This window comes from Lagenorhynchus albirostris, chromosome 6 (genome assembly GCF_949774975.1).
Source record: "Lagenorhynchus albirostris chromosome 6, mLagAlb1.1, whole genome shotgun sequence".
In the NCBI taxonomy this organism is placed as follows: Eukaryota; Metazoa; Chordata; class Mammalia; order Artiodactyla; family Delphinidae; genus Lagenorhynchus; species Lagenorhynchus albirostris.
This window is the reverse complement of record NC_083100.1, coordinates 64,973,849-64,996,982: the sequence shown is the minus strand read 5'-3', so window position 1 is coordinate 64,996,982 and position 23,134 is coordinate 64,973,849. Positions and strand designations below refer to the sequence as shown.

General features: G+C 36.8%; 1 protein-coding gene across 1 annotated transcript; it reads right to left on the bottom strand.

Moving 5' to 3' along the window:
• Positions 1 to 7,241: 7,241 nt before the first annotated feature.
• Positions 7,242 to 7,829, bottom strand: LOC132521791 (signal peptidase complex catalytic subunit SEC11C-like). The gene has a single exon (XM_060151459.1). The coding sequence runs from the start codon at positions 7,666 to 7,668 to the stop codon at positions 7,261 to 7,263; it is 408 nt and encodes a 135-aa protein (XP_060007442.1). The 5' UTR covers positions 7,669 to 7,829; the 3' UTR covers positions 7,242 to 7,260.
• Positions 7,830 to 23,134: the final 15,305 nt, after the last annotated feature.

The following is a 23,134-nucleotide window of genomic DNA, read 5'->3' as shown; positions in this document are numbered from 1 at the left end:
CACCTCAGTTTTACATTTTACAATATTTTCCATCATAGAAAGACTGATTCACAGTTCCACTTAAAAAATCTAGAAAATATTTACTGATTTGACGTTGATTGAACGTTCAGTGCAGCACTAATCAGATGTGGCTAGGGGGAGGGTCAGATAAGAGCATGACTACCAATTCCTCTTTCCCAGAGGCCATTCCCAGAGAAGAGGCCATTCCCAGAGAAGAGGAAATCACTGTGAGAAAAGTTAACCCAAGATCATTGCCATCATTTAAGAATCTGGGTGTCCTTGGTTCCATTTCCTTCACAGAATTAAAATGACCTTCTGAAATTTTTGCTATCCCAAATGTTTAACTTACATATTCTGTTTACACAAGAAATGGAAACAACTGGTGGAGTAGAATGCTCGTGAACGTTCCTCACCTCTCATCTTCCAGCCAAATATGAGTACAGGTCAGCAGGGCTATTCATGAATGAGAACAATTCTGGATGATCAACATAAAGCCTAGGGTCCGCAGGGCAAATCACCCTTGGGAGACTTTATTATCTTGACACAAGTTCCTTACAATTGTGGAATTAGACTAGTGGAACTTCCCTAGAATTTCCAAGATTCAATATAAACAGATAGTGGAGAAATTTGCTCTAGTTCTCAAATACTAGAGATCAGCATAAAGCCTTTGTAAATACTCTGTATCAGAGTGATCCCCCAACCAGCAGCTACAGCATCACATGTGAACTTGTTAGAAATACAAATTGGGCGACCCTAACCACCTACTAAGTCAGAAACTCGGGCTAGGGTTAGCAATCTGCATCTTAAAAAACCCTCCAGGTGATTCTGGTGCATGCTAAAATGTAAGAACCACTGCTCTATAATAAGCTATAGTTAGGCCAGATAAGGCATGTTTTCACTTGAACATATCTCCTTATTAAGTGAGGGCTATGGTCCTTAGAAGTATAGCATTTTGGGGATCCTTCCCTATTTATCTGCTGTCCTCAAAAACCCTGCTTCCAGTTACACTGATAAGAATTCTGAAAAGCAAAGATCATCTCAGGAGTTTAAATCTGACTTTCCAGGGTACCTCTGAAAGGCTCTAGTCAATGGCCTTAAGTAGCCTGTACTTGCTTCTCTTTTTAGATTGACAGATATCCATTATTGGAGATTGTGGTATTACTGGAGTATTATTGTGAGTGAGTCTTTATAGTATTATTAGATTATGGTGATTATAAAATTATGAAAATATTATTAAAAAGTGTTTCTGACTACTTATTTCTTGAAACCAGTGCTCTTTTTGTTTTTTTCTTTTCTTGTTTTACTCTATATTTGATATTTTTAAAATAAAAATTCACCAGCATATCTCTTCCTTAATTTCTTATGTTGTTTTTGCTGATTCCCGGAAAGAAATGGTGGTTTGAACATATTTGGAGATGTACTTCTTTGTTTCTTCTCACCTTCTTACTTTGGGTTTCTTACATCAGATGACGTCCTGAGTCAAGTCATTTAAAACATCTTTTGAATTCATTCTTTTCACATGAAAAAATGATTCTCAGGCTGACATGGGAATATCATAAAAATAGAGAAGTGTGGTCCTCACCCAAGACCAAATTAAATTAGAATAATTAGTGGTTGAGATACAGAGAATTATTATAATTTAACAATGTCCAAATAATGACTGCATATAGCTAAGGTTGAGACCCACTGATAATGGATTTTCCCTCATATCCAAGTTCCTCAGAACATAGCTTCAGAGGTATTATACTAGATTCTAGTTTTTTTTGTGTTGCTGATGGAAATTTTTCAGATTTGAATGGGACATCAGCAACATGGGTTATAGATAGGTTATGTTTAACATAAGGCACCTCCATTTATTTTTAACTTGATGCATAATGGCACCTGTTAGTTTCCCATAGAGCATATTTCAGAAGTAAGGGCAATCTGACCATAACATGGAACACACCACTTCCCACCAGTCTTGACTCTGCTGATTACCTGGCCAAATTCCCTTCCTGAAATGAGGTATTGATCACGAAAGAAGTCTTTTTTTAATTGTCATTGCTGGTATTGTTATATCTGCTACTGAGAATGGAAGTCAGTTGTAGACAGCTTGGATTTCTATTTATAGCAACGTATTTCAATAAGTTCATGGAAGACACATAGGTGCACAATAAATTGTTGAATGAGTAGTTTAACGATTGATATATGTGAATATGGAAATTGTTTTGAGATAAAGAAATTACTCAGACCAACATTTCAACTCAAAAGCTTCCCTCATGCTCCTTAGTAGTCAGTGACACTCTCCCCAGAGTTAACAACTATTATGACTTCTATCATAATAGATTAGTTGTCTGTGTTCTTAAACTTCATATGAATGGAAGGAATTGTGCAGTTTGTGTTCTTTTGTGTTTCGCCTTTTTCCCTCAACATAATTTTTCTGAGCTTTGTCCATGTCATTGTGTGTAAAAGTGGTGTGTATGTTTTTCTTGCCAAGTTGTATTCTGTTTTATAAGTATTCTGCAAGTTGTTTATCCATTCTCCTATTGGGGTACATTTGAGCTGTTTTCATTCTGTGACATTTTATTAAGTTTTTGAATCAAACTGCCAGGAATATTTTTATACATGAATTTTCATAGACATATGCACATTGATCTTGGATAGGAGTAGAAATGTTGGCACGTTTGCTTGCTTATGTTTAGCTTTAATGGGTTCAGCCAAAGAGTTCTTCAAAGTGATTGAACTAATTTACATTTCCACTATCAATGTATGAGAGTTCTAATTACTTAATATCCTTGCCATTATTTATGTCTTTCAGAATTTTTAATGTTAGCCATTCAAGTGGTTGTGTACTGCTCTAATTATGCTTTTATTTGCAGTCCCCTGATGCCTAATGATGTTGACCAACTTGTCAATGTTGATTAGCCATACGGAGACCTAATTTTGTGTAGTGTCAGTTCAAGCCTGCTGCCCATCATTTTAAGTTGTTTTTTGTCTTTCTTTATTTGTAGCATTTTTATATATATACTAGGTATAAGTCATTTGTCAGGTTTCCATCTCCCATCTCCCTGTTTGAGCCTTGCGTATTTGCATTCCTAATAATGTCTTCTGCTTATCAGAATTGCTTTATTTTAATGAAGTCTAATCTATAAATTCTTACTTTAATGCTCTGTTCCAGAAATATTTACCTCCCCCAATATTATAACGTTCCAATGTTTTCTTCTAGAGGCTTTATTACTTTCAGATACATGGTTCAAGTTGAATTAATTTTTGTGTATGGTATAAGGTGGAGGTCAAGACTTTTCTTTTTTCCATGTGGGCATCTATTTGCTCCAGCACCATTGTTGAAATGACCACTCCCACCCCTTGACATATACTGAAGTGTTGTGGCACATTTGATAAAAATCAAGTTATCCTCCACATATGGATCTATTTCTGGACTCACTGTTTCATTCCTTTGGCCTATTTGTCTATCCACACACTAATACCACACTGTCTTCATTATTGTATCTTTACAATAAATATTAGAATCTAGTGAACTTCCTCAATTTAGTTCTTCCTCTTCAAGATTGTCTTGGCTATACTAATCCCTTTATGTTTGCATTTAAGTTTATAGAATCAGTCTTTTAACTTACAGACACGTGCACACATACACACACCCCACTTCTGGAATTTTAATTGAGATACATTAAAACTATATGTCAATTTAGGGAGAATTTACACCTATAAATGTTGAATCTTTCAATTCTGTAACATAAAACATCTCTAGCTATTTAGGTCTTTTAAAATTTTTCTCAGTAATATTTTGTATTTTTCAGTGTAGGTATCTAACATATCATTAGTTAGATTTATTCCTATGTGTTTGATATTTCTCAAGCTATTTGTGAATAGTACTTTTAAATTTCATTATCATGTTATTAATTATTCCATTGTTGTTTTAAAGATACAAGTCCCTTTATATTTTTGTGGGGTTTTTTTTTTGCTTTGTTTTTGTTTTTACTATTTTTCATGTTGCAAACATAATACATGTTTATTATAGAATTTTGAAAATCACAGAAGTATAGAGACAGATCTTAAGGTGGCCCCAATATTCTCTGTCTTCTGTTGTTCAAGCCCTTGAGTGAGGGTAGGACCTGTGATTTGCTTGTAATCAATAGAATGTGACAAAAGTCAAAGATGTCACTCCCATGATTATGTTACATTGTGTAAGACTTTGTTCTGCTAGAGTCTCTCTCTGTTGTTTGCTTTGAAGAGGAAAGCCGCCATGGCTTTCTTTCAAGTGGAGAAGCCCATGTAGCATGGAATTGCAGGCAGTCTCAAAGAGAATTGTGGCCTCCAGCAAAAAACTAAAACCCTCAGTTCTTCAGCTCCAAAAGAATGAATTTTGCCAACAAACTAAAGGATCTTGGAAGTAGATCTTTTCCCCAGTTGAACCTCTGATGAGAATGCAGTCCTGGCTGACACCCTAATTGCAGCCAGCTGAGACCTTGAAGCAGGAACCCAGTTAATCCCTGCCCAGACTTCTGGCCTACAGAAACTGAGAGATAATAAATGTGAGCTGCTTTAAGCTGAAAATTTTATAATTTGTTACCTAGCACTAAAAAATGAACACAAAGAACATACAAATAAAGTATAAACATTGGTCCCTTATAACATAGCTTTGTTACCTATGGCTACAGCTTCTTCCACTTTCCTCTTAAAAATGCATGAATTGTGTATGAATACTTCAAAAGTCAGCGTTTGTCAAATATGAGATAATAAATAAGCATCTCCTTGAGCGACAATGTGTCTTTAGAGACATTTTCCCTAAATTATGAAATGTTATCTTAAGACAGTTGCAGAGGAGTTCCATTATAATTGAGGGCATGAATGACCCTGAAACTATGATTGTGTTAATGAAGTCTTTTGAATTCATTACAAAATGTTAAGAAATGCCTAATAGGTGGTAATAGCAACTATTCTAGTTAGTAAATGAGTCTGTTATGTGGGAAATGGTGATTACATAATGTTATAAAATGCAATATCTAAAACCACATGTAAAATATATTTTCAACTATGCAAAATAATAGGTCATCAGATAAATAGCAGATAGAATTACAGATAACTAGAAAGAGTGAAGGACTGGAAAGAATAGTATGAACAGGCTAAACATATTCATGTATGAGTCTTTGAATGTTAGAATTTTTAGTGATTTTTATATTACTCTTTATGCTTATCTATCTTTTTAAAATTTTCTACATGTTTTTCTTATATTCCCAAATATAAATTATTTGAAAAAGAAATGATCAATAGAACACGTATTCTATAAAAAGAAGAAATAAAAACATACTAGTTTAAGTTATTCCAGGACAATTATATATCTTACTTTGAGTAGAGAATCTTGCCAAATATTTTCACCTTTGATACCAATCTTTACTAGAAGGTACTACTAATTACATGGCACTAGTCTGGTGATAAAGATATAATAAAGGAGCAGCAATAAAACATCTTCCTCTGACTCTTTCTGTCTTCTCTGTGAAAATTCTAACCCTTCAAGTTCCTCCCAGTTAATACAGAAATTCTCCAGAAAAATATGTTCTCTCCAATAGTCAGTAGGTCCTCAGCTTGCTGTATCTGTGCTGCTATAAAACTGTCACAAGCACCCACGCCCTGGCAAAGCTTCCAAAGCTGCCAGAAGGCTCCATAGCCATGCAGAGTCAAATCCCTCTTCATATTACTTCTCTTTGACAAGAAACTCCCCTGACTCAGTCAGGCTTTAAAAAACCCCTAATCCTCTTGGGCATTTTTCAGTCCTAGGACAAACATAGCTTTAGAGGTCATGCAAAGACCCCTGAAACAATATTGTCTTTAATTTGTGTAGCCCTTAAAAATATATAGCATGCTTTTACAAATACTGCCTCACTTTATATTTATGAAAAACTTCAAAAGTCACATAAATGCATTGCCTAATAATATCATTCTGTCCATCTCATATATAAGCAAAAGGTCCTTTGCAACTATAGTCAGTCCAAGGACACACAGCTAGTAAGTGATAGAGCCAGAACTCAAATAGGCTGCCAAGTTCCATATTGTTCATTATGCTTTTTCCATAAAAATATGGTACAGTGTCTCCACAAACATCAAATTCTATGTATTATTTAAAGAGCATTGTGATTATGCATATTTTATAAACTGGTACTGATAAATATTTCCTAAGAGGAGACAGGAAATGTTAAAATCATTACTTTCAATATATGATCTTTTCATTGAAAAATTCTGTATTTCACTTGTGTTAGAAAAGATATTCAGTATCAGGTATTTTTAAAATGCAAAATAAATGCCTTGAAGAGGGACTGTTTTGAATATTAAGCTCCACAGCATCAACCAAATGGCTGACATAAGTGTTAAAAATAGTTAACATCAAAATGTTACCAATTAAGTTGAAATTCTCAAATGGCATATCTTGTGCTAGTAATGAAAACATCAAAATATACGTGAATCATCAGGAATAAGATCTAACGAAGATGAATAAAATTAAAACATAGTTTCATTACATTTGAATTCAGTACCATTATATACAAATAAATGGCTATCACATGGAATAATTAAATGTTTTTAATTGAGATATTTCTACAGGAAACATTGTTTCCTTTGTTATTTAGAATAAAAACATTTTCTCTTCAGGTTCACAGGAGAAAAATATCAAAAACATACCAACTGCAGATCTTCACCATAAGACTGATAACATAATTTAGATATGTTTGTATCACTTTTCTCTTAATTTATTTTTTTAAAAGTAAAAGAAAGATTATTCATATGATACATAATTCATTTTTAATTTTAAAATAGTAACTCAATACGTAAAAATTTAAAAGCTAGCCGAACCATTCAAAGGTGAAGCAATTTTTGGAGACTGTCATGCAGTAACTCTACTCTCCCTTTACTCTGTCCTTGCCTGATCAGAGGATTCTTTCGGTCTCCACTTTAAAGCTATTTGGAAATACTGCTGCCTTCATAGGATCAGACAAAGTACTGATTCTTTGTAATAGTGGACCTGTGGAGGTTTTGGTCATTATGTAACTATTTGTCGTGATGTACACTTGACCTTTTTTTTTCACTGATGAATCATTTATTCGAACAAGACAAAAACATTTATTCGAACAAGACAAAAACATTGTTTCCTTTTATACAGAAAGTGGAACATTTCAAATATATTAGCTTTTCAACAGAATTTATTTCGGTCTGGTCCCAGGAACTGCCTTTCATTTTAGGATTCACGTTTTAGTAACACATATGCACCCATTACAGCCAAAAGAGCATACTTGAATTTTGGGAGTTGTTCATTATAATGGTGAGCATACCAACATATGGTAAAAACCCTCTGGCTCTCCCCACCACATCCTTCTTTTCCAGCCAGTTCTGGCCTTCTTTGTACAAGCCTCTATTGTCAACTTCATTATTACCTCCTTTAGTCAGAAATTTGATGTCTCCATTATCTTTTTTATGAACTTTGATTACTCTGTGCACTGTTGGAATGTCTTGTCCTTCTACTTTAAAAACAACGATTTCACCATCTCTAACCGGGTCTTCCCGGAAATTTGTCAGGAACAGAAGGTTGCCCCTGTGGAAGGCTGGCTCCATGCCGCCACTCAGCACCACCATGATGGGACTCTCGCTGCCAGTGAGGACGATCAGGCCTTTCCAGATCATGAGCAATCATGACACAGTCATGGTAAAGTTTAAGACCTGGTAATAGAGCTGGTGCTTGTTCATCTTCCTTGGGTCCCCTAAGATGTCCAAGCTGGACGCGGGGAGATGTGACCCTGCAGCGCCCATGTGCACCATGCAGGGGTCTCTGGGGGCCGAGGGGGCCGGCGGGCTCCGGGTGTTACAGACAGCTCACTTGACTTCTTATAGCAAACAACACCCTTCTATTTCAGTTCACATGAGGGTGGATACCTTTTGAAGTGGGGCATGTGATTCAGTCTGGCCAAAAATGAGCATGGTTGTCCCATATCACAGTGACCGGCTAGTGGTAGGCATATGACTGGGCCTCATTAGGCCAATCAGAATGGTGAATGTCCTATATTTGTGTGTTTGCAACCTAAATTAGAATTTGTAAAGTCTTTAATTTGAGTCTCTTCTTTTTCACCTATTCTCCAGCTGCTATTCCAAGAGAGAAGCTGGGTCATTGATGTGATCTTTAGCCTGGACTTTTCTATCAAGATGATTTTCCTCCAGAGTACAGACTCTTGTTCCATAGTGGGTTTGATTTCATGTCCAGTTCAATTATTTCTAGTTCAGAAATACTCCTCAGCAGGAATCCACACACCCAAAATGTCCTGATGCATATAATTGGGTAAAATGGCAAATAATGAGAAGTGAAATATGTATGATGGCAGCCTTTTCTCTTTGACCCTCCGAATTTTTTTCCAACCAAAAAATGAATAATTGGTACAATTAAAGTTGGCATGAAACTTACTGAATTTTTTAAACCACATTTTAATCCTTAATTTTTCTTTACTGGTATCTTCCAGTTTATTGGTTTTGATGTGTTTTTATTTTCTCTTTTAGTTCAAATTAATGTGTACTACTAATGATTATTTTATTTAAAGTATATGTGTGTTTTAAAACTGTCATTAGTTCATTCATATTTCCTTTAAAAAATAAAGACCAATTATGATTTTTTGTATATTTGGTCAGATCTCCAAAACAAATAATTTTACCTCCTATTTATAAGTTACATGGGAGAAGTCAATATGAGGTCATTTGGGAATGTTAAAAAAGACTATTTCATGCCTGGGCCACTGATAAGAGCTGCCAGCACCATAGCCATTGTGAAATCTGGGATAATCGCTACATTGCATTCCTTCTCAGAAACAGATAGCTTCCAGGAGAGGTAGTGGGAGTTAATGTCCATGTCATATGAGAAGAGGAACCAAGAGTTGCCTTTAATAATCATAGCTATATTAATTGCCTGTTACAGGAGCCTAATTCAAACTACCTTAAGAAAAACAGTATATTCATTCATGTAACTCTGATCAAAAACAATAATTAACACATATCATTCAATATATGCTAGGCATAGTTCTAAGTGCTTTATATGCTTTAGCTCATTTTATCTTTACAAATATCCCTATGACCTAGGTGTTATTAGTATTATCATCATCATCCCCCTTTTAGTTTTGAAGCATTCAAGCCATAGAGACATTAGGTAATGTGAATGGGACACAAGAGACAAAAAGCAGCAGAGCCGGGATTTGATCACATGCAGCTTGGCTGCAGAGATCATGTACTGACTCCCCAATCTAGAGTGACTCAAATGCTCCTGGTGTCTGAGGTAGCTCCCGGAAATGGAAATGCTGTGGGAACTGCAACCACAGACGTGACAGCAAGACTCTTGATTCATCCCTGTCAACTCTGCCCCTCTTTGCTTCTCTTGGTATGTTGACCATATTCTCTCCTGCTTGCCCTGGCCTTTCAATTTAGCAAGGACCCCATCCTCTAACAGGTGCAATTACTGACCCCAAGGGGTAAAAGATTGTCTGGTCCTGGGTCCCCTGCCCACTTCTATGACTTGGAATAAGTTGCTTGAGGCAGGAGTAGTGGAAAACCTGCTGGAGAGACAAAAACAATCAGCTCCACGTTCCCCTGCAGTTCCTACCTGCCAAAGGTATGAGGTTTTAACTCTGTTTTTACTCAGTGAAGGTTGCCATTCCTAAGAGAGCATAAAAATAGGACTGTAAGTCTTACATGGATTACAAAATCCATAATAAGATGTTTTAAGAATTAGTTATTCTAGGAATGTGGTTTAGGATCTATTAGCTCTTTAAGGCCCATGAAAAGTGCTGAGATATTAAAAAAAAAATTAGGTTAAAAAAAACCCAAAAAAATCAAAATGTGTACATATCTAATTAAATGTTTATGAAAGTAACATATTGGAAAGACATCTGTGACCCAGCTCCAATCATATACAGATAAATTTTAATAGGTTTAGTATAAAAAGGACAAAGTTCCCCAGAAGCTTGAGAATCTTGAGCCTCTGGAGGACTTAAGAAGGCCCTGTTCCACTAATGTAACTCTTGGAGGACCAGAGTACCCAGAGGGATCAGACAAAAATTAAACATTGTCACCATCCAGTGAATTTAATTTGCCATCCTTGGTCCATGTCACCTCAAAACAAATGGAACTATTTAAGCTTTGGTTATCTTTTCTAAGTTTTTGCCAAAACTCTCACAGGTGAGAATTCTACTCTCATCCTGTGTTTGCTCACAGAGTATAAAAATGACGATTATGATTTCTAGAGCTGTTAAATATATTTAGGGTTTTTAAGTAAAAGATCTTGATCTAAATACAAAGCATCCTGATTATTGTGGTTAAACTTAGAATGATAGTCTGCACTGTTTAAGTAAAACCTAATATTGAAAATGATGAATTGTTCTTTAGTTGTTAGATGTAAGTTATGTTATAAAAGTGCTCTGTCCTTGGGCCACTAACCAAGCAAACCATCTCTTTGCTTATCCCTTTTCATACTTCACCTACACAAGGAGAACCTCCTTTTTCTTTTATTGTGATGCTTTATTGTATTACTCTGACTGTTGCAGAGTTTTTACATGTAACCTGGATAGTTCCTGTTTAACATAGATTTCTACTTCTCAGTGGAGTTATGAATACAACCAGATATGCAGCAGTGAAGTGACATGGTATATGTGGCCCATCTTCATAGAACAGAACTTTGCCCAACAATTTGGGGAGATTTTTATAAATACACAAACTCATAAATATTTATGGAGATAGATCGATTGACAGGTAAAGGCTGATTTTCTAAAAAGAGTAAAACCGTGATTCTTATGCATATAAAAGGAATATGTGCCACATATTTTGTGCAACTCATTAATTAAAGGGGGAATCAGTAAGATGTTACTGATCGAAGAAGAATTCAAAATACCATCGAATGATGGATTAAAAAGTGCTTAAATTAATTTACAAATAGATGTAAAAGTTGTCAATATTCAAGAGACAATAAGCAGATTCCACTGAGTACAACTTGGATCTCTATGGAAAAATATTGTCTTCATTGCTATCACTTACAATATGTAAGTTTTAACTTACAGAGTTGTGAAATAGTTCAAAAACAATGAAATGCACAGCGTCCCCATAGAATCTGATAACACTGAAGGGTTTGCTGGACAAAGTTTTCATTGGTCCATTGCAAATCTTTCACAGTTTTTTTTGAAAAAATCTACAATAAGTAGATATATAATAAAGAAATGGATATACTTTAAAGTAAAATGTCAAATGCCAACATCATATTAATTTTAACTATAAAATAGGTGACATCTAAAGCATTTCTGACTTTTAGCCATGATTGTCTCATTTTCACAGTTCCTTTAAAATAGGGGTTCTTAAACCAGGGTACATGGGCAGCATTTATATTTTCAGTAGGAAGAAAACAGTTGCTTTCATCAAAATCTAAAACAGTACTTGATACACAGTGGTTTGAAGCCAACCCTTTAGGGAGCACTTTGGAAGACAATTCTGTAGCATGAACTCATTCATTCAAGCACTTCCTAAAATATAGAATACACAGTAGTTACACTTCCTTGGTATAAAGTGTATTCATATGCTTAAAAACAGAATTTGGGGGAGGGACCTCCAAGATGGCAGAGGAGTAAGACGTGGAGATCACCTTCCTCCCCACAAATACACCAAAAATACATCTACATGTGGAACAACTCCTACAGAACACCTACTGAATGCTGGCAGAAGACCTCAGACTTCCCAAAAGGCAAGAAACTCCCCACGTACCTGGTTAGAGCAAAAGAAAAAAACAGAGACAAAAGAATAGGGATGGGACCTGAACCTCGGGGAGGGAGCTGTGAAGGAAGAAAAGTTTCCACACACTAGGAAACCCCTTCACTGGTGAAGACAGGGGTTGGAGGGGGCAAAGTTCCGGAGCCATGGAGGAGAGCGCAGCAACAGGGGTGCAGAGGGCAAAGTGGAGGGATTCTTGCATAGAGGATTGGTGCTGACCAGCACTCACCAGCCTGTGAGGCTTGTCTGCTCACCTGCTGGGGGTGGCTGAGGGCTGAGAGCTGAGGCCAAGGCTTCAGAGTTCAGATCCCAGGGAGAGGACTGGGGTTGGCTGCATGAACACAGCCTGAAGGGGGCTAGTGTGCCACAGTTAACTGGGAGGGAGTCCAGGAAAAAGTCTGGACCTGCAGGAGAGGGAAGAGACCTTTGTTTTGGGGTGTGCAAGGCAAGGGGATTCTTTCCCAGTGTGCCCGCAAAAGGCAGAGCACCGCCTAAGCAAGCTCCAGAGACGAGTGCAAGCCGCGGCTATCAGCTCGGACCCCACAGACGGGCATGAACCTCTAACATTGTGGTCGCTGCCACCAAGAATCCTAGAGAAAGGAGAACACACAAAACCCAAAGTTAGTAGAAGGAAAGGAATCATAAAGATGAGAGCAAAACTAAATGAAATAGAAACAAAGAAAACAATAGCAAAGATCAATAAAACTAAAACTGGTTCTTTGAGAAGATAAACAAAATTGATAAACCACTAGCCAGACTCATCAAGAAAAAAAGGGAGAAGACTCAAATCAATAGAATTAGAAATGAAAAAGGAGAAGTAACAACTGACACTGCAGAAATACAAAAGATCACGAGAGACTACTACAAGCAACTATATGCCAATAAAATGGACAACCTGGAAGAAATGGACAAATTCTTAGAAAAGCACAAACTTCCAAGACTGAACCAGGAAGAAATAGAAAATATAAAAAGACCAATCACAAGCACTGAAATTGAGACTGTGATTAAAAATCTTCCAACAAACAAAAGCCCAGGACCAGATGGCTTCACAGGTGAATTCTACCAAACATTTAGAGAAGAGCTAACAACTATACTTCTCAAACTCTTCCAAAATATAGCAGAGGGAGGAACATTCCCAAACTCATTCTACAAGGCCACCATCACCCTGATACCAAAACCAGACAAAAATGTCACAAAGAAAGAAAACTACAGGCCAATATCACTGATGAACATAGATGCAAAAATACTCAGCAAAACACTAGCAAACAGATTCCAACAACACATTAAAAGGATCATACCCATGATCAATTGGGGTTTATCCCAGGAATGTGAGGATTCTTTAATATACCAAATCAATCAATGTGATAAAAACATACTAACAAATTGAAGGAGAAAAGGAGAAAAATCATTATGATCACCTCAATAAATGCAGAAAAAGCTTTTGACAAATTTCAACACCCATTTATGATAAAAACCCTCCAGAAAGTAGGCATAGAGCGAACTTACCTCAACATCATAAAGGCCATATATGACAAACACACGGCCAACATCATTCTCAATGGTGAAAAACTGAAACCATTTCCACTAAGATCAGGAAAAAGACAAGGTTGCCCACTCTCACCCCTCTTATTCAACATAGTTTTGAAAGTTTTAGCTACACCAATCAGAAAATAAAAAGAAATAAAAGGAATCCAAATCAGAAAAGAAGAAGTAAAACTGTCACTGTTTGCAGATGACACAATACTATACATAGAGAATCCTAAAGATGCTACCAGAAAACTCCTAGAGCTAATCAATGAATTTGGTAAAGTAGCAGGATACAAAATTAATGCACAGGAATCTCTTGCATTCCTATATGCTAATGATGAAAAATCAGAAAGAGAAATTAAGGAGACATTCCCATTTACCATTGCAATAAAAAGATTAAAGTACCTAGGAATAAACCTACCTAGGGAGACAAAAGACCTTTATGCAGAAACTATAAGACACTGATGAAAGAAATTAAAGATGATACAAACAGATGGAGAGATATACCATGTTCTTGAATTGGAAGAATCAGCATTGTGAAAATGACTATAGTACCCAAAGCAATCTACAGATTCAATGTAATCCCCATCAAACTACCAATGGCATTTTTCACATAACTAGAACAAAGAATTTCACAATTTGTATGGAAACACAAAAGACCCCAAATAGCCAAAGCAATCTTGAGAAAGAAAAATGGAGCTGGAGGAATCAGGCTCCCAGACTTCAGACTATACTACAAAGCTACAGTAACCAAGACACTATGGGCTCGGGCCCTGAACCAAGATGGTGGAGTAGAAGGATGTGCTCTCACTCCCTCTTGCGAGAACACCAGAATCACAGCTAGCTGCTGGACAATCATCAACAGGAGGACACTGGAACTCACCAAAAAAGATACCCCACATCCAAAGACAAAGGAGAAGCCACAATGAGATGGTAGGAGGGGCGCAATCACAATAAAATCAAATCTCATAACTGCTGGGTGGGTGACTCACAGACTGGAGAACACTTATACCATAGAAGTCCACCACTGGAGTGAAGGTTCTGAGCCCCACGTCAGGCTTCCCAATCTGGGGGTCCACCAACGGGAGGAGGAATTCCTAGAGAATCAGACTTTGAAGGCTCATGGGATTAGATTGCAGGACTTCAACAGGACTGGGGGAAACAGTGACTCTACTCTTGGAGGGCACACACAAAGTAGTGTGTGTATCAGGACTCGGGAAGGAGCAGTGACCCCATGGGAGACTGAACCAGATCTACCTACTAGTGTTAGAGGGTCTCCTACAGACGCGGGGGGTGGCTGTGGCTCACCGTGGAGACAGCTACACTGGCAGCAGAAGTTCCGGGAAGTACGCCTTGCCTTGAGCCTTCCCAGAGTCCGCCATTAGCCCCACCAAAGAGCCAGGTAGGCTCCAGTGTTGGGTTGCCTCTGGCAAAACAATGAACAGGGAGGGAACCCAGCCCCACCCATGAGCAGTCAAGTAGATTAAAGTTTTACTGAGATCTGCCCACCAGAGCAACAGTCAGCTCTACCACCACCACTCCCTCCCATCAGGAAACTTGCACAAGCCTCTTAGATAGCCACAACGACCAGAGGGAAGACAGTAGAAGCAAGAACTACAATGCTGCAGCCTGTGGAACAAAAACCACATTCACAGAAAAATAGACAAGTTGAAAAGCCAGAGGGTTATGTACCACATGAAGGAAAAAATAAATTCCCAGAAAAACAACTAAATGAAGAGGAGATAGGCAACCTTCCAGAAAAAAGAATTCAGAATAATGATAGTGAAGATGATCCAAGACCTCAGAAAAAGAATGGAGGCAAAGATAGAGAAGATGCAAGAAATGTTTAACAAAGCCCTAGAAGAATTAAAGAACAAACAAACAGAGATGAAGAATACAATAACTGAAATGAAAACTACAATAGAAGGAATCAATAGCAGAATAACTGAAACAGAAGAATGGTTAAGTGACCTGGAAAACAAAATGGTGGAATTCACTGCTGTGGAACAGAATAAAGAAAAAAGAATGAAGACAGCCTAAGAGACCTCTGCAACAACATTAAATGCAACAACATGTGCATTATAGGGGTCCTAGAAGGAGAAGAGAGAGAGAAAGGACCAGAGAAAATATTTGCAGAAATTAGAGTCAAAAAATTCCCTAACATAGGAAAGGAAATAGCCACCCAAGTCCAGGAAGCGGAGTGAGTCCCATACAGGATAAACACAAGGAGAAACACGCTGAGACACATAGTAATCAAATCTGCAAAAATTAAAGAAAAATTACTGAAAGCAGCAAGGGAAAAATGACAAATAACATACAAGGAGACTCCCATAAGGTTAACAGCTGATTTCTCAGCAGAATCTTTACATGCCAGAGGGGAGTGGCATGATATACTTAAAGTGATGAAAGGGAAGAACCTACAACCAACATTACTCTACTTGGCAAGGATCTCATTCAGATTTGATGGAGAAATCAAAAGCTTTACAGACAAGAAAAAGCTAAGAGAGTTCAGTACCACCAAACCAGCTCTACAAGAAATGCTAAAGGAACTTCTCTAAGTGGGAAACACAAGAGAAGAAAAGGACCTACAAAAACAAACCCAAAACAATTAAGAAAATGGTCATAGAACATACATATCAATAACTACCTTAAACGTGAATGGATTAAATGCTCCAACCAAAAGACACAGGTTTGCTGAATGGATACAAAAACAAGACCCATCTATATGCTGTCTATAAGAGACCCACTTCAGACCTAGGGGCACATTTGGACTGAAAGTGAGGGGATAGAAAAAGATATTCCATGCAAGTGGAAATCAAAAGAAAGCTGGAGGGCTTCCCTGGTGGCACAGTGGTTGAGAGTCCACCTGCTGATGCCAGGGACACGGGTTCGTCCCCCGGTCTGGGAAGATCCCACATGCCGCGAAGTGGCTGGACCCGTGAGCCATGGCCGCTGAGCCTGCGCTTCCGGAGCCTGTGCTCCGCAACAGGAGAGGCCACAAAAGTGAGAGACCCACATACCGCAAAAAAAAAAAAGAAAGCTGGAGTAGCAGTACTCATCTCAGATAAAATAGACGTTAAAATAAAGAATGTTACACGAGACAAGGAGGACACTACTTAATGATCAAGGGATCAATCCAAGAAAAAGATTGTAAATATATATGCACCCAACATAGGAGCACCTCAATACATAAGGCAACTGCTAACAGCTATTAAAGAGGAAATCAACAGTAACACAATAATAGTGGGGGACTTTAACACTTCACTTATACCAATGGACGGATCATCCAAAATGAAAATAAATAACAAAATAGAAGCTTTAAATGACACAATAGACCAGATAGATTTAATTGATATTTAGAGGACATTCCATCCAAAAACAGCAGATTACACTTTCTTCTCAAGTGCGCACAGAACATTCTCCAGGATAGATCACATCTTGGGTCACAAATCAAGCCTCAGTAAATTTAAGAAAATTGAAATCATATCAAGCATCTTTTCTGACCACACTATTAGATAAGGAATCAATTACAGGGAAAAAAATGTAAAAAACACAAACACATGGAGGCTAAACAGTATGTTACTAAATAACCAAGAGATCACTGTAGAAATCAAAGAGGAAATCAAAAAATTCCTAGAGATAAATGACAATGAAAACACGATGATCCAAAACCTATGGGATGCAGCAAAAGCGTTGTAAGAGGGAAGTTTACAGCTCCAGAAGCCTACCTCAGGAAACAAGAAAAATCTCAAATAAACAATCTACCCTTACACCTGAAGGAACTAGAGAAAGAAGAACAAACAAAACCCAAAGTTAGCAAAAGGAAAGAAATCATAAAGATCAGAGCAGAAATAAATGGAATAGAAACAATAGCAAAGATCAATAAAACCAAAAGCTGGTTCTTTCAGAAGATAAAGAAAACTGATAAACCATTAGGCAGACTCATCAAGAAAAAGAGAGAGAGGACTCAAATCAATAAAATCAGAAATCAAAACGGAACAGTTATAACAGACACCGCAGAAATACAAAGCATCCTAAGAGACCACTGCAAGCGACTCTATGCCAAAAACATAGACAACCTGGAAGAAATGGACAAATTCTTAGAAAGGTGTAATCTTCCAAGACTGATCCAGGAAGAAATAGAAAATATGAACAGAGCAATCACAAGTAATGAAATTGAAACTGCGATTAAAAATCTTCCAACAAACAAAAGCCCAGGACCAGATGGCTTCACAGGTGAATTCTATCAAACATTTAGAGAAGGGCTAACACCCATCCTTCTCAAACTCGTCCAAAACATTGTGGAGGAAAGAACACTCCCAAACTCATTCTGTGAGTCCACCATCACCCTGATACCAAAACCAGACAAACATACTACAAAACAGGAAAATTACAGATCAATATCACTGATGAATATAGATGCAAAAATCCTCAACAAATACTAGCAAACAGAATCCAACAACACATTAAAAGGATCATACACCATGATCAAGTGGGATTTATCCCAGGGATGCAAGGATTCTTCAATATACACAAATCAATCAATGTGATACTCCATATTAACATACTGAAGAATAAAAACCATATGATCATCTCAATACATGCAGAAAAAGCTTTTGACAAAATTCAACACCCATTTATGATAAAAACTCTCCAGAAAGTGGGCATGGAGGGAACCTACCTCAACATAATAAAGGCCATATCTGACAAACCCACAGCAAACATCATTCTCAATGGTGAAAAACTGAAAGCATTTCCTCTAAGATCAGGAAGAAGAAAAGGATATCCACTCTCACCACTATTATTCAACATAGTTTTGGAAGTCCTAGCCACGGCAATCAGAGAAGAAAAAGAAATAAAAGGAAGACAAATTGGAAAAGAAGAAGTATAACTGTCACTGTTTGCAGATGACATGATACTATACATAGAGAATCCTAAACATGCCACCAGAAAACTACTAGAGCTAATCAATGAATTTGGTAAAGTTGCAGGATACATAATTAATGCACAGAAATCTCTTGCATTCCTATACACTAATGATGAAAAATCTGACAGGGAAATTAAGGAAACACTCCCATTTACCATTGCAACAAAAAGAATAAAATACCTAGGAATAAGCCTACCTAGGGAGACAAAAGACCTGTATGCAGAAGACTGTAAGACACTGATGAAGGAAATTAAAGAGGATACCAACAGATGGAGAGATATACCATGCTCTTGGATTAAAAGACTCAATATTGTGAAAATGACTCTATGACCCAAATCAATCTACAGGTTCAATGCAATCCCTATAAAATTACCAATGGCATTTTTTATGGAACTAGAACAAAAAATCTTAAACTTTGTATGGAGACACAGAAGACCCCTAATTGCCAAAACAGTCTTGAGGGAAAAAAACAGCTGGAGGAATCAGATTCCCTGACTTCAGACTATACTACAAAGCTACAGTAATCAAAAGAATATGGTACTGGCAGAAAAACAGATCAATGGAACAGGATAGAAAGCCCAGAGATAAACCCACGCACGTATGGTCAACTAATCTATGACAAAGGAGGCAGGGATACACAATGGAGAAAAGACAGCCTCTTCAATAAGTGGTGCTGGGAAAACTGAACAGCTACATGTAAGAGAATGAAATTAGCACACTTCCTAACACCATATACAAAAATAAACTCAAAATTGATTAAAGACCTAAATGTAAGGCCAGACGCTATAAAACTCTTAGAGGAAACATAGGCAGAACACTCTTATCACATAAATCACAGCAAGATCCTTTTTCACCCACCTCCTAGAGAAATGGAAATAAAAACAAAAATAAACAAATGAGACCTAATGAAACTTAAAAGCTTTTGCACAGCAAAGGAAACCATAAATGAGATGAAAAGACAACCTTCAGAATGGGAGAAAATATTTGCAAGCGAAGGAACTGACAAAGGATTAATCTCCAAAATTTACAAGCAGCTCATGCAGCTCAATACCAACAAAACAAACAATCCAATTAAGAAATGGGCAGAAGACATAAATAGACATTTCTCCAAAGAAGATATACAGATTGCCAACAAACACATGAAAGGATGCGCAACATCACTAATCATTAGAGAAATGCAAATCAAAACTACAGTGAAGTATCACCTCACAGCAGTCGGAATGGCCATTATCAAAAACTCTACAAACAATAAATGCTGGAGAGGGTGTAGAGAAAAGGAACCCCTCTTGCACTGTTGGTGGAAATTTAAATTGATACAGCCACTATGGAGAACAGTATGGAGGTTCCTTTTAAAAACTAAAAATAGAACTACCATACGACCCAGCAATCCCACTGCTGGGCATATACCTTGAGCAAACCATAATTCAAAAAGAGTCATGTACCACAATGTTCATTGCATCTCTATTTACAATAACCAGGACATGGAAGCAACCTAAGTGTCCATTGACAGATGAATGGATAAAGAAAAAGTGGCACATGTATACAATGGCATATTACTCAGCCATAAAAAGAAATGAAATTGAGTTATTTGTAGTGAGGTGGATGGACCTAGAGTCTGGCATACAGAAAGAAGTAAATCAGAAAGAGAAAAATTCTGTATGCTAACAAATATATGTTGTATCTAAAAAAAAAATGGTTCTGATGAACCTAGGGTTAGGACAGGAATAAAGACGCAGGCGTACAGAATGAACTTGAGGACACGGGGAGGGGGACGGGTAAGCTGGGACGAAGTGAGAGAGTGGCATGGACTTATATATACTACCAAATGTAAAATCGGTAGTGGGAAGCAGCTGCATAGCACAGGGAGATCAGCTCGGTGCTTTGTGACCACGTAGAGGGGTGGGATAAGGAGGGTGGGAGGGAGGGAGATGCAAGAGGGAGGGGATATGGGGATATATGTATATGTATAGCTGATTCACTTTGTTATACAGCAGAAACTAACACACCACTGTAAAGCAATTATACTCCAATAAAGATGTTTAAAAAATATATTGTTTTCAAAAAGAAAGAAAAGGAAATTTTCTTTTAATATTTCCTCATATTATTTAATTTTGACATTCGTGTTCATTTTGGTTATCTTTCTGTTATTTTTAGTTGCTTCACATTTGCCCCCCCATAGCACCCGCTTGCTTGAGTGTAGCGTTCAAAAGTCTGTTGTGAGGTGGCAGAACATTAACAATACTCATCTGTCTCAGCTTAAAAAATATGAGAGGAAAGGAGCCAAGAATGTGAGAGAGGATGATGTGTCAAGCCCAGTTTAGTTACCCCAGGAATGTTAGTTTTAACATTTTTTCCATAATTCTTATGTGCTAAGAATTATTATCCTCATTTTATAGACAATGATATTGAGGCTCAGAGGGATTACACATTTGCCTGTATCTGTACTTGTTCTCAGGTTCATCTAACTCTAATGAGCTGTATACTTTTACTAGTACACTTTGATGCCTCTTTATTTCAAATTTTCCATCCTCTAATATGCAAAGAGAAAGTTGTAAAAAAAAATCTTTTAAGTATAAAAATAGATAGGGGCCACATGTCAAAGACTGATTTCATTAATTAATTAGGAAACCAAAAATAAATAAATAAATAAGAGAGCTGGTTACAGGAGTATTTAAAAAGCAGTTTTTTGTGGTCAGTAAGGAAAGAAATACCAATCTAAGATTGTTAAATTAGATACAAAACTGGTTATTTTCCTACTAGGGAATAAAATGATAACTTTTGAAGTTATCTTTCCTACCAGTCCTCCACCCCAAAAATCATACCTCATAAGTTTTTTTTCTTTTCTTCTGCAGATTAAGCTCTAACTGTATAGGCATATAAAACACCTGGGGGTTTGTTAGTAAAACAGAACTACAACCTACAAGATAGTTAGGTGAGAGTAAAACAGGTTTATTAACAAGTAATCTAGCATGATATTAAAAAATCAAAGACAGCATTTATCTTAATTTCTCATTTTGAAATATTATTTTACAGAGTATAGTGATTTGAGAGTGTGGGCTCTGAAGCAGACTGCTTTGGTTCAAATGCTGTGTCCTTCCACTAGCTCTGTGTCGTTAAGCAACTTACTTAAATTCTCTTTGCCTTTATTTCCTAATCTTTAAAATGAGAAAAATAATAATGGAGTTTACATTATAGAGTATTATGGGAATTAAGGAAGGCTTGCGCATGGCAAATACCTTAACCAGTCATGGTTGATAATTCAAGGTTGAGTTCATTTTGGTCTTTTTCATTGTAGCCATGAGGTGAAGTTGCAGCAATCATAACTTTGGGGTGGGTAGTTATTTTGTTTTATTTATCATCTTCACTTGTTTCTAGACATTCTTTCATTACCTTGTTTTATTTCTCTATGTCAGCACCACCTGGCACTTAACGCTATTAAATTTTATGAACCGTGTTTCCAGTTGGTTAAATTTGTATGTAGTTATGTTCATGTCAGATAGTCTATCAGCAAGTGTGATTAATGTGATATCTACAAATGCGATCAGCATACTCATGATTCCAGGACCAGGTCATCAATCAAGGATTATTTAAGACTGGTTTCGGAACCAATGCACTAACATAAGGTGAAGTTCCTTGAATTTCATATTAAAATGTGCCATATATTGTGTTTATAACTAAGACATTTCTGTAGTTTCTTTATTGACCTTAAAACTATAAAATTACTTCATCTAAAGTGTGTACTTTAAAAATCTGGATGACTCAGCCTCAAACCCGTGCTTTTTTTTCTTTTTCATTTTACTTGCCTTTTCCAACTTGCTGTCTTTTAAGGAGTAGAAACTAAACAGCAGACTTCACATTTGGATATGAAAGGATATGTCGTCAGTACCAATGATCATTAATTACATACAAATAGTTTTACAAATGTGAGGGCTAGCACCCCCTTAAAATTCCAAGATATTACTCCACACTGAATAATTTAAATTAGAAATGCAAACCAAATGCTAAAGGTAGCATTTGGCAATGTTCTTGATTAGAATAAATGCATGTAGTATTTGTTTATGCAGCAAACTGAAGTGCCCTCCCTGGTTGTTTTGCTATTTGAAGAATCTTCATAGAATCTCAAGTACTTGTTGTGACTGAGGCAAAAACTAATTTGCTTCCCATTATGATATCTGCCTTTCCAGTCGTGTATTTAATTGTGGTGAGGTCTTGGGAGTAGTTTCTGACTTTTATACAAGGAAAAATGAGAGTAGTTACTTTTGACAGCTTACACATAAAAAAAAGATGGAAAATAAGTTGAAGGCGGAATTAAACTCAAACTATAAAAGCCTTAATTAGTGGAAGCATAATTACAGGGAGCTATGGTAGAATAAAATCTAAATTGTATTAAAATATTTTTTCAACTGACTTGAAGATGGAAAAAGCATGCTTTTACACTATAAGAAATTTCTCTAAATTACTGCCCATCATTGAATTTCATAGATTAAAACTGAGTGCTAAAATAAAAGCTTTTTGCTACCATTCTTTTTGTTTAGTTCAGTTTGGAATGATTTCCTAAGGCATTTTTAGAGCAGTAATATTCTTTCTTCCTGTTGTGTGTGGTGAAAGCTGTCCAATCATTTTCAAGGCCAGGGATAACAATGATTATTAAAAAGTATAGATACTACAAAACTCCCTCCTTAAGAAGTCATTCAATCAATAACTGAGCAATTATTATATACATTCACAAAACAGAATAGGCACTCAGCACCACTCTTGGTATAATCAAGGATGCTTAGAAGAGCTAAAAATGATGCTTAGATTTTTTTTTTTTTTAATCTCTCTTTCTTTGTCCCCAGTCTGCAAATAGTCATGAATAGGCAGGGATATGACCATAAAAGAATGAGTAGTGAATGAAAGAAAGCTAAA

What these genes read in the sequence shown, in the direction of transcription:
- LOC132521791 (XM_060151459.1), bottom strand. Translation starts at nt 7,668, where the DNA reads ATGATCTGGAAAGGCCTGATCGTCCTCACTGGCAGCGAGAGTCCCATC.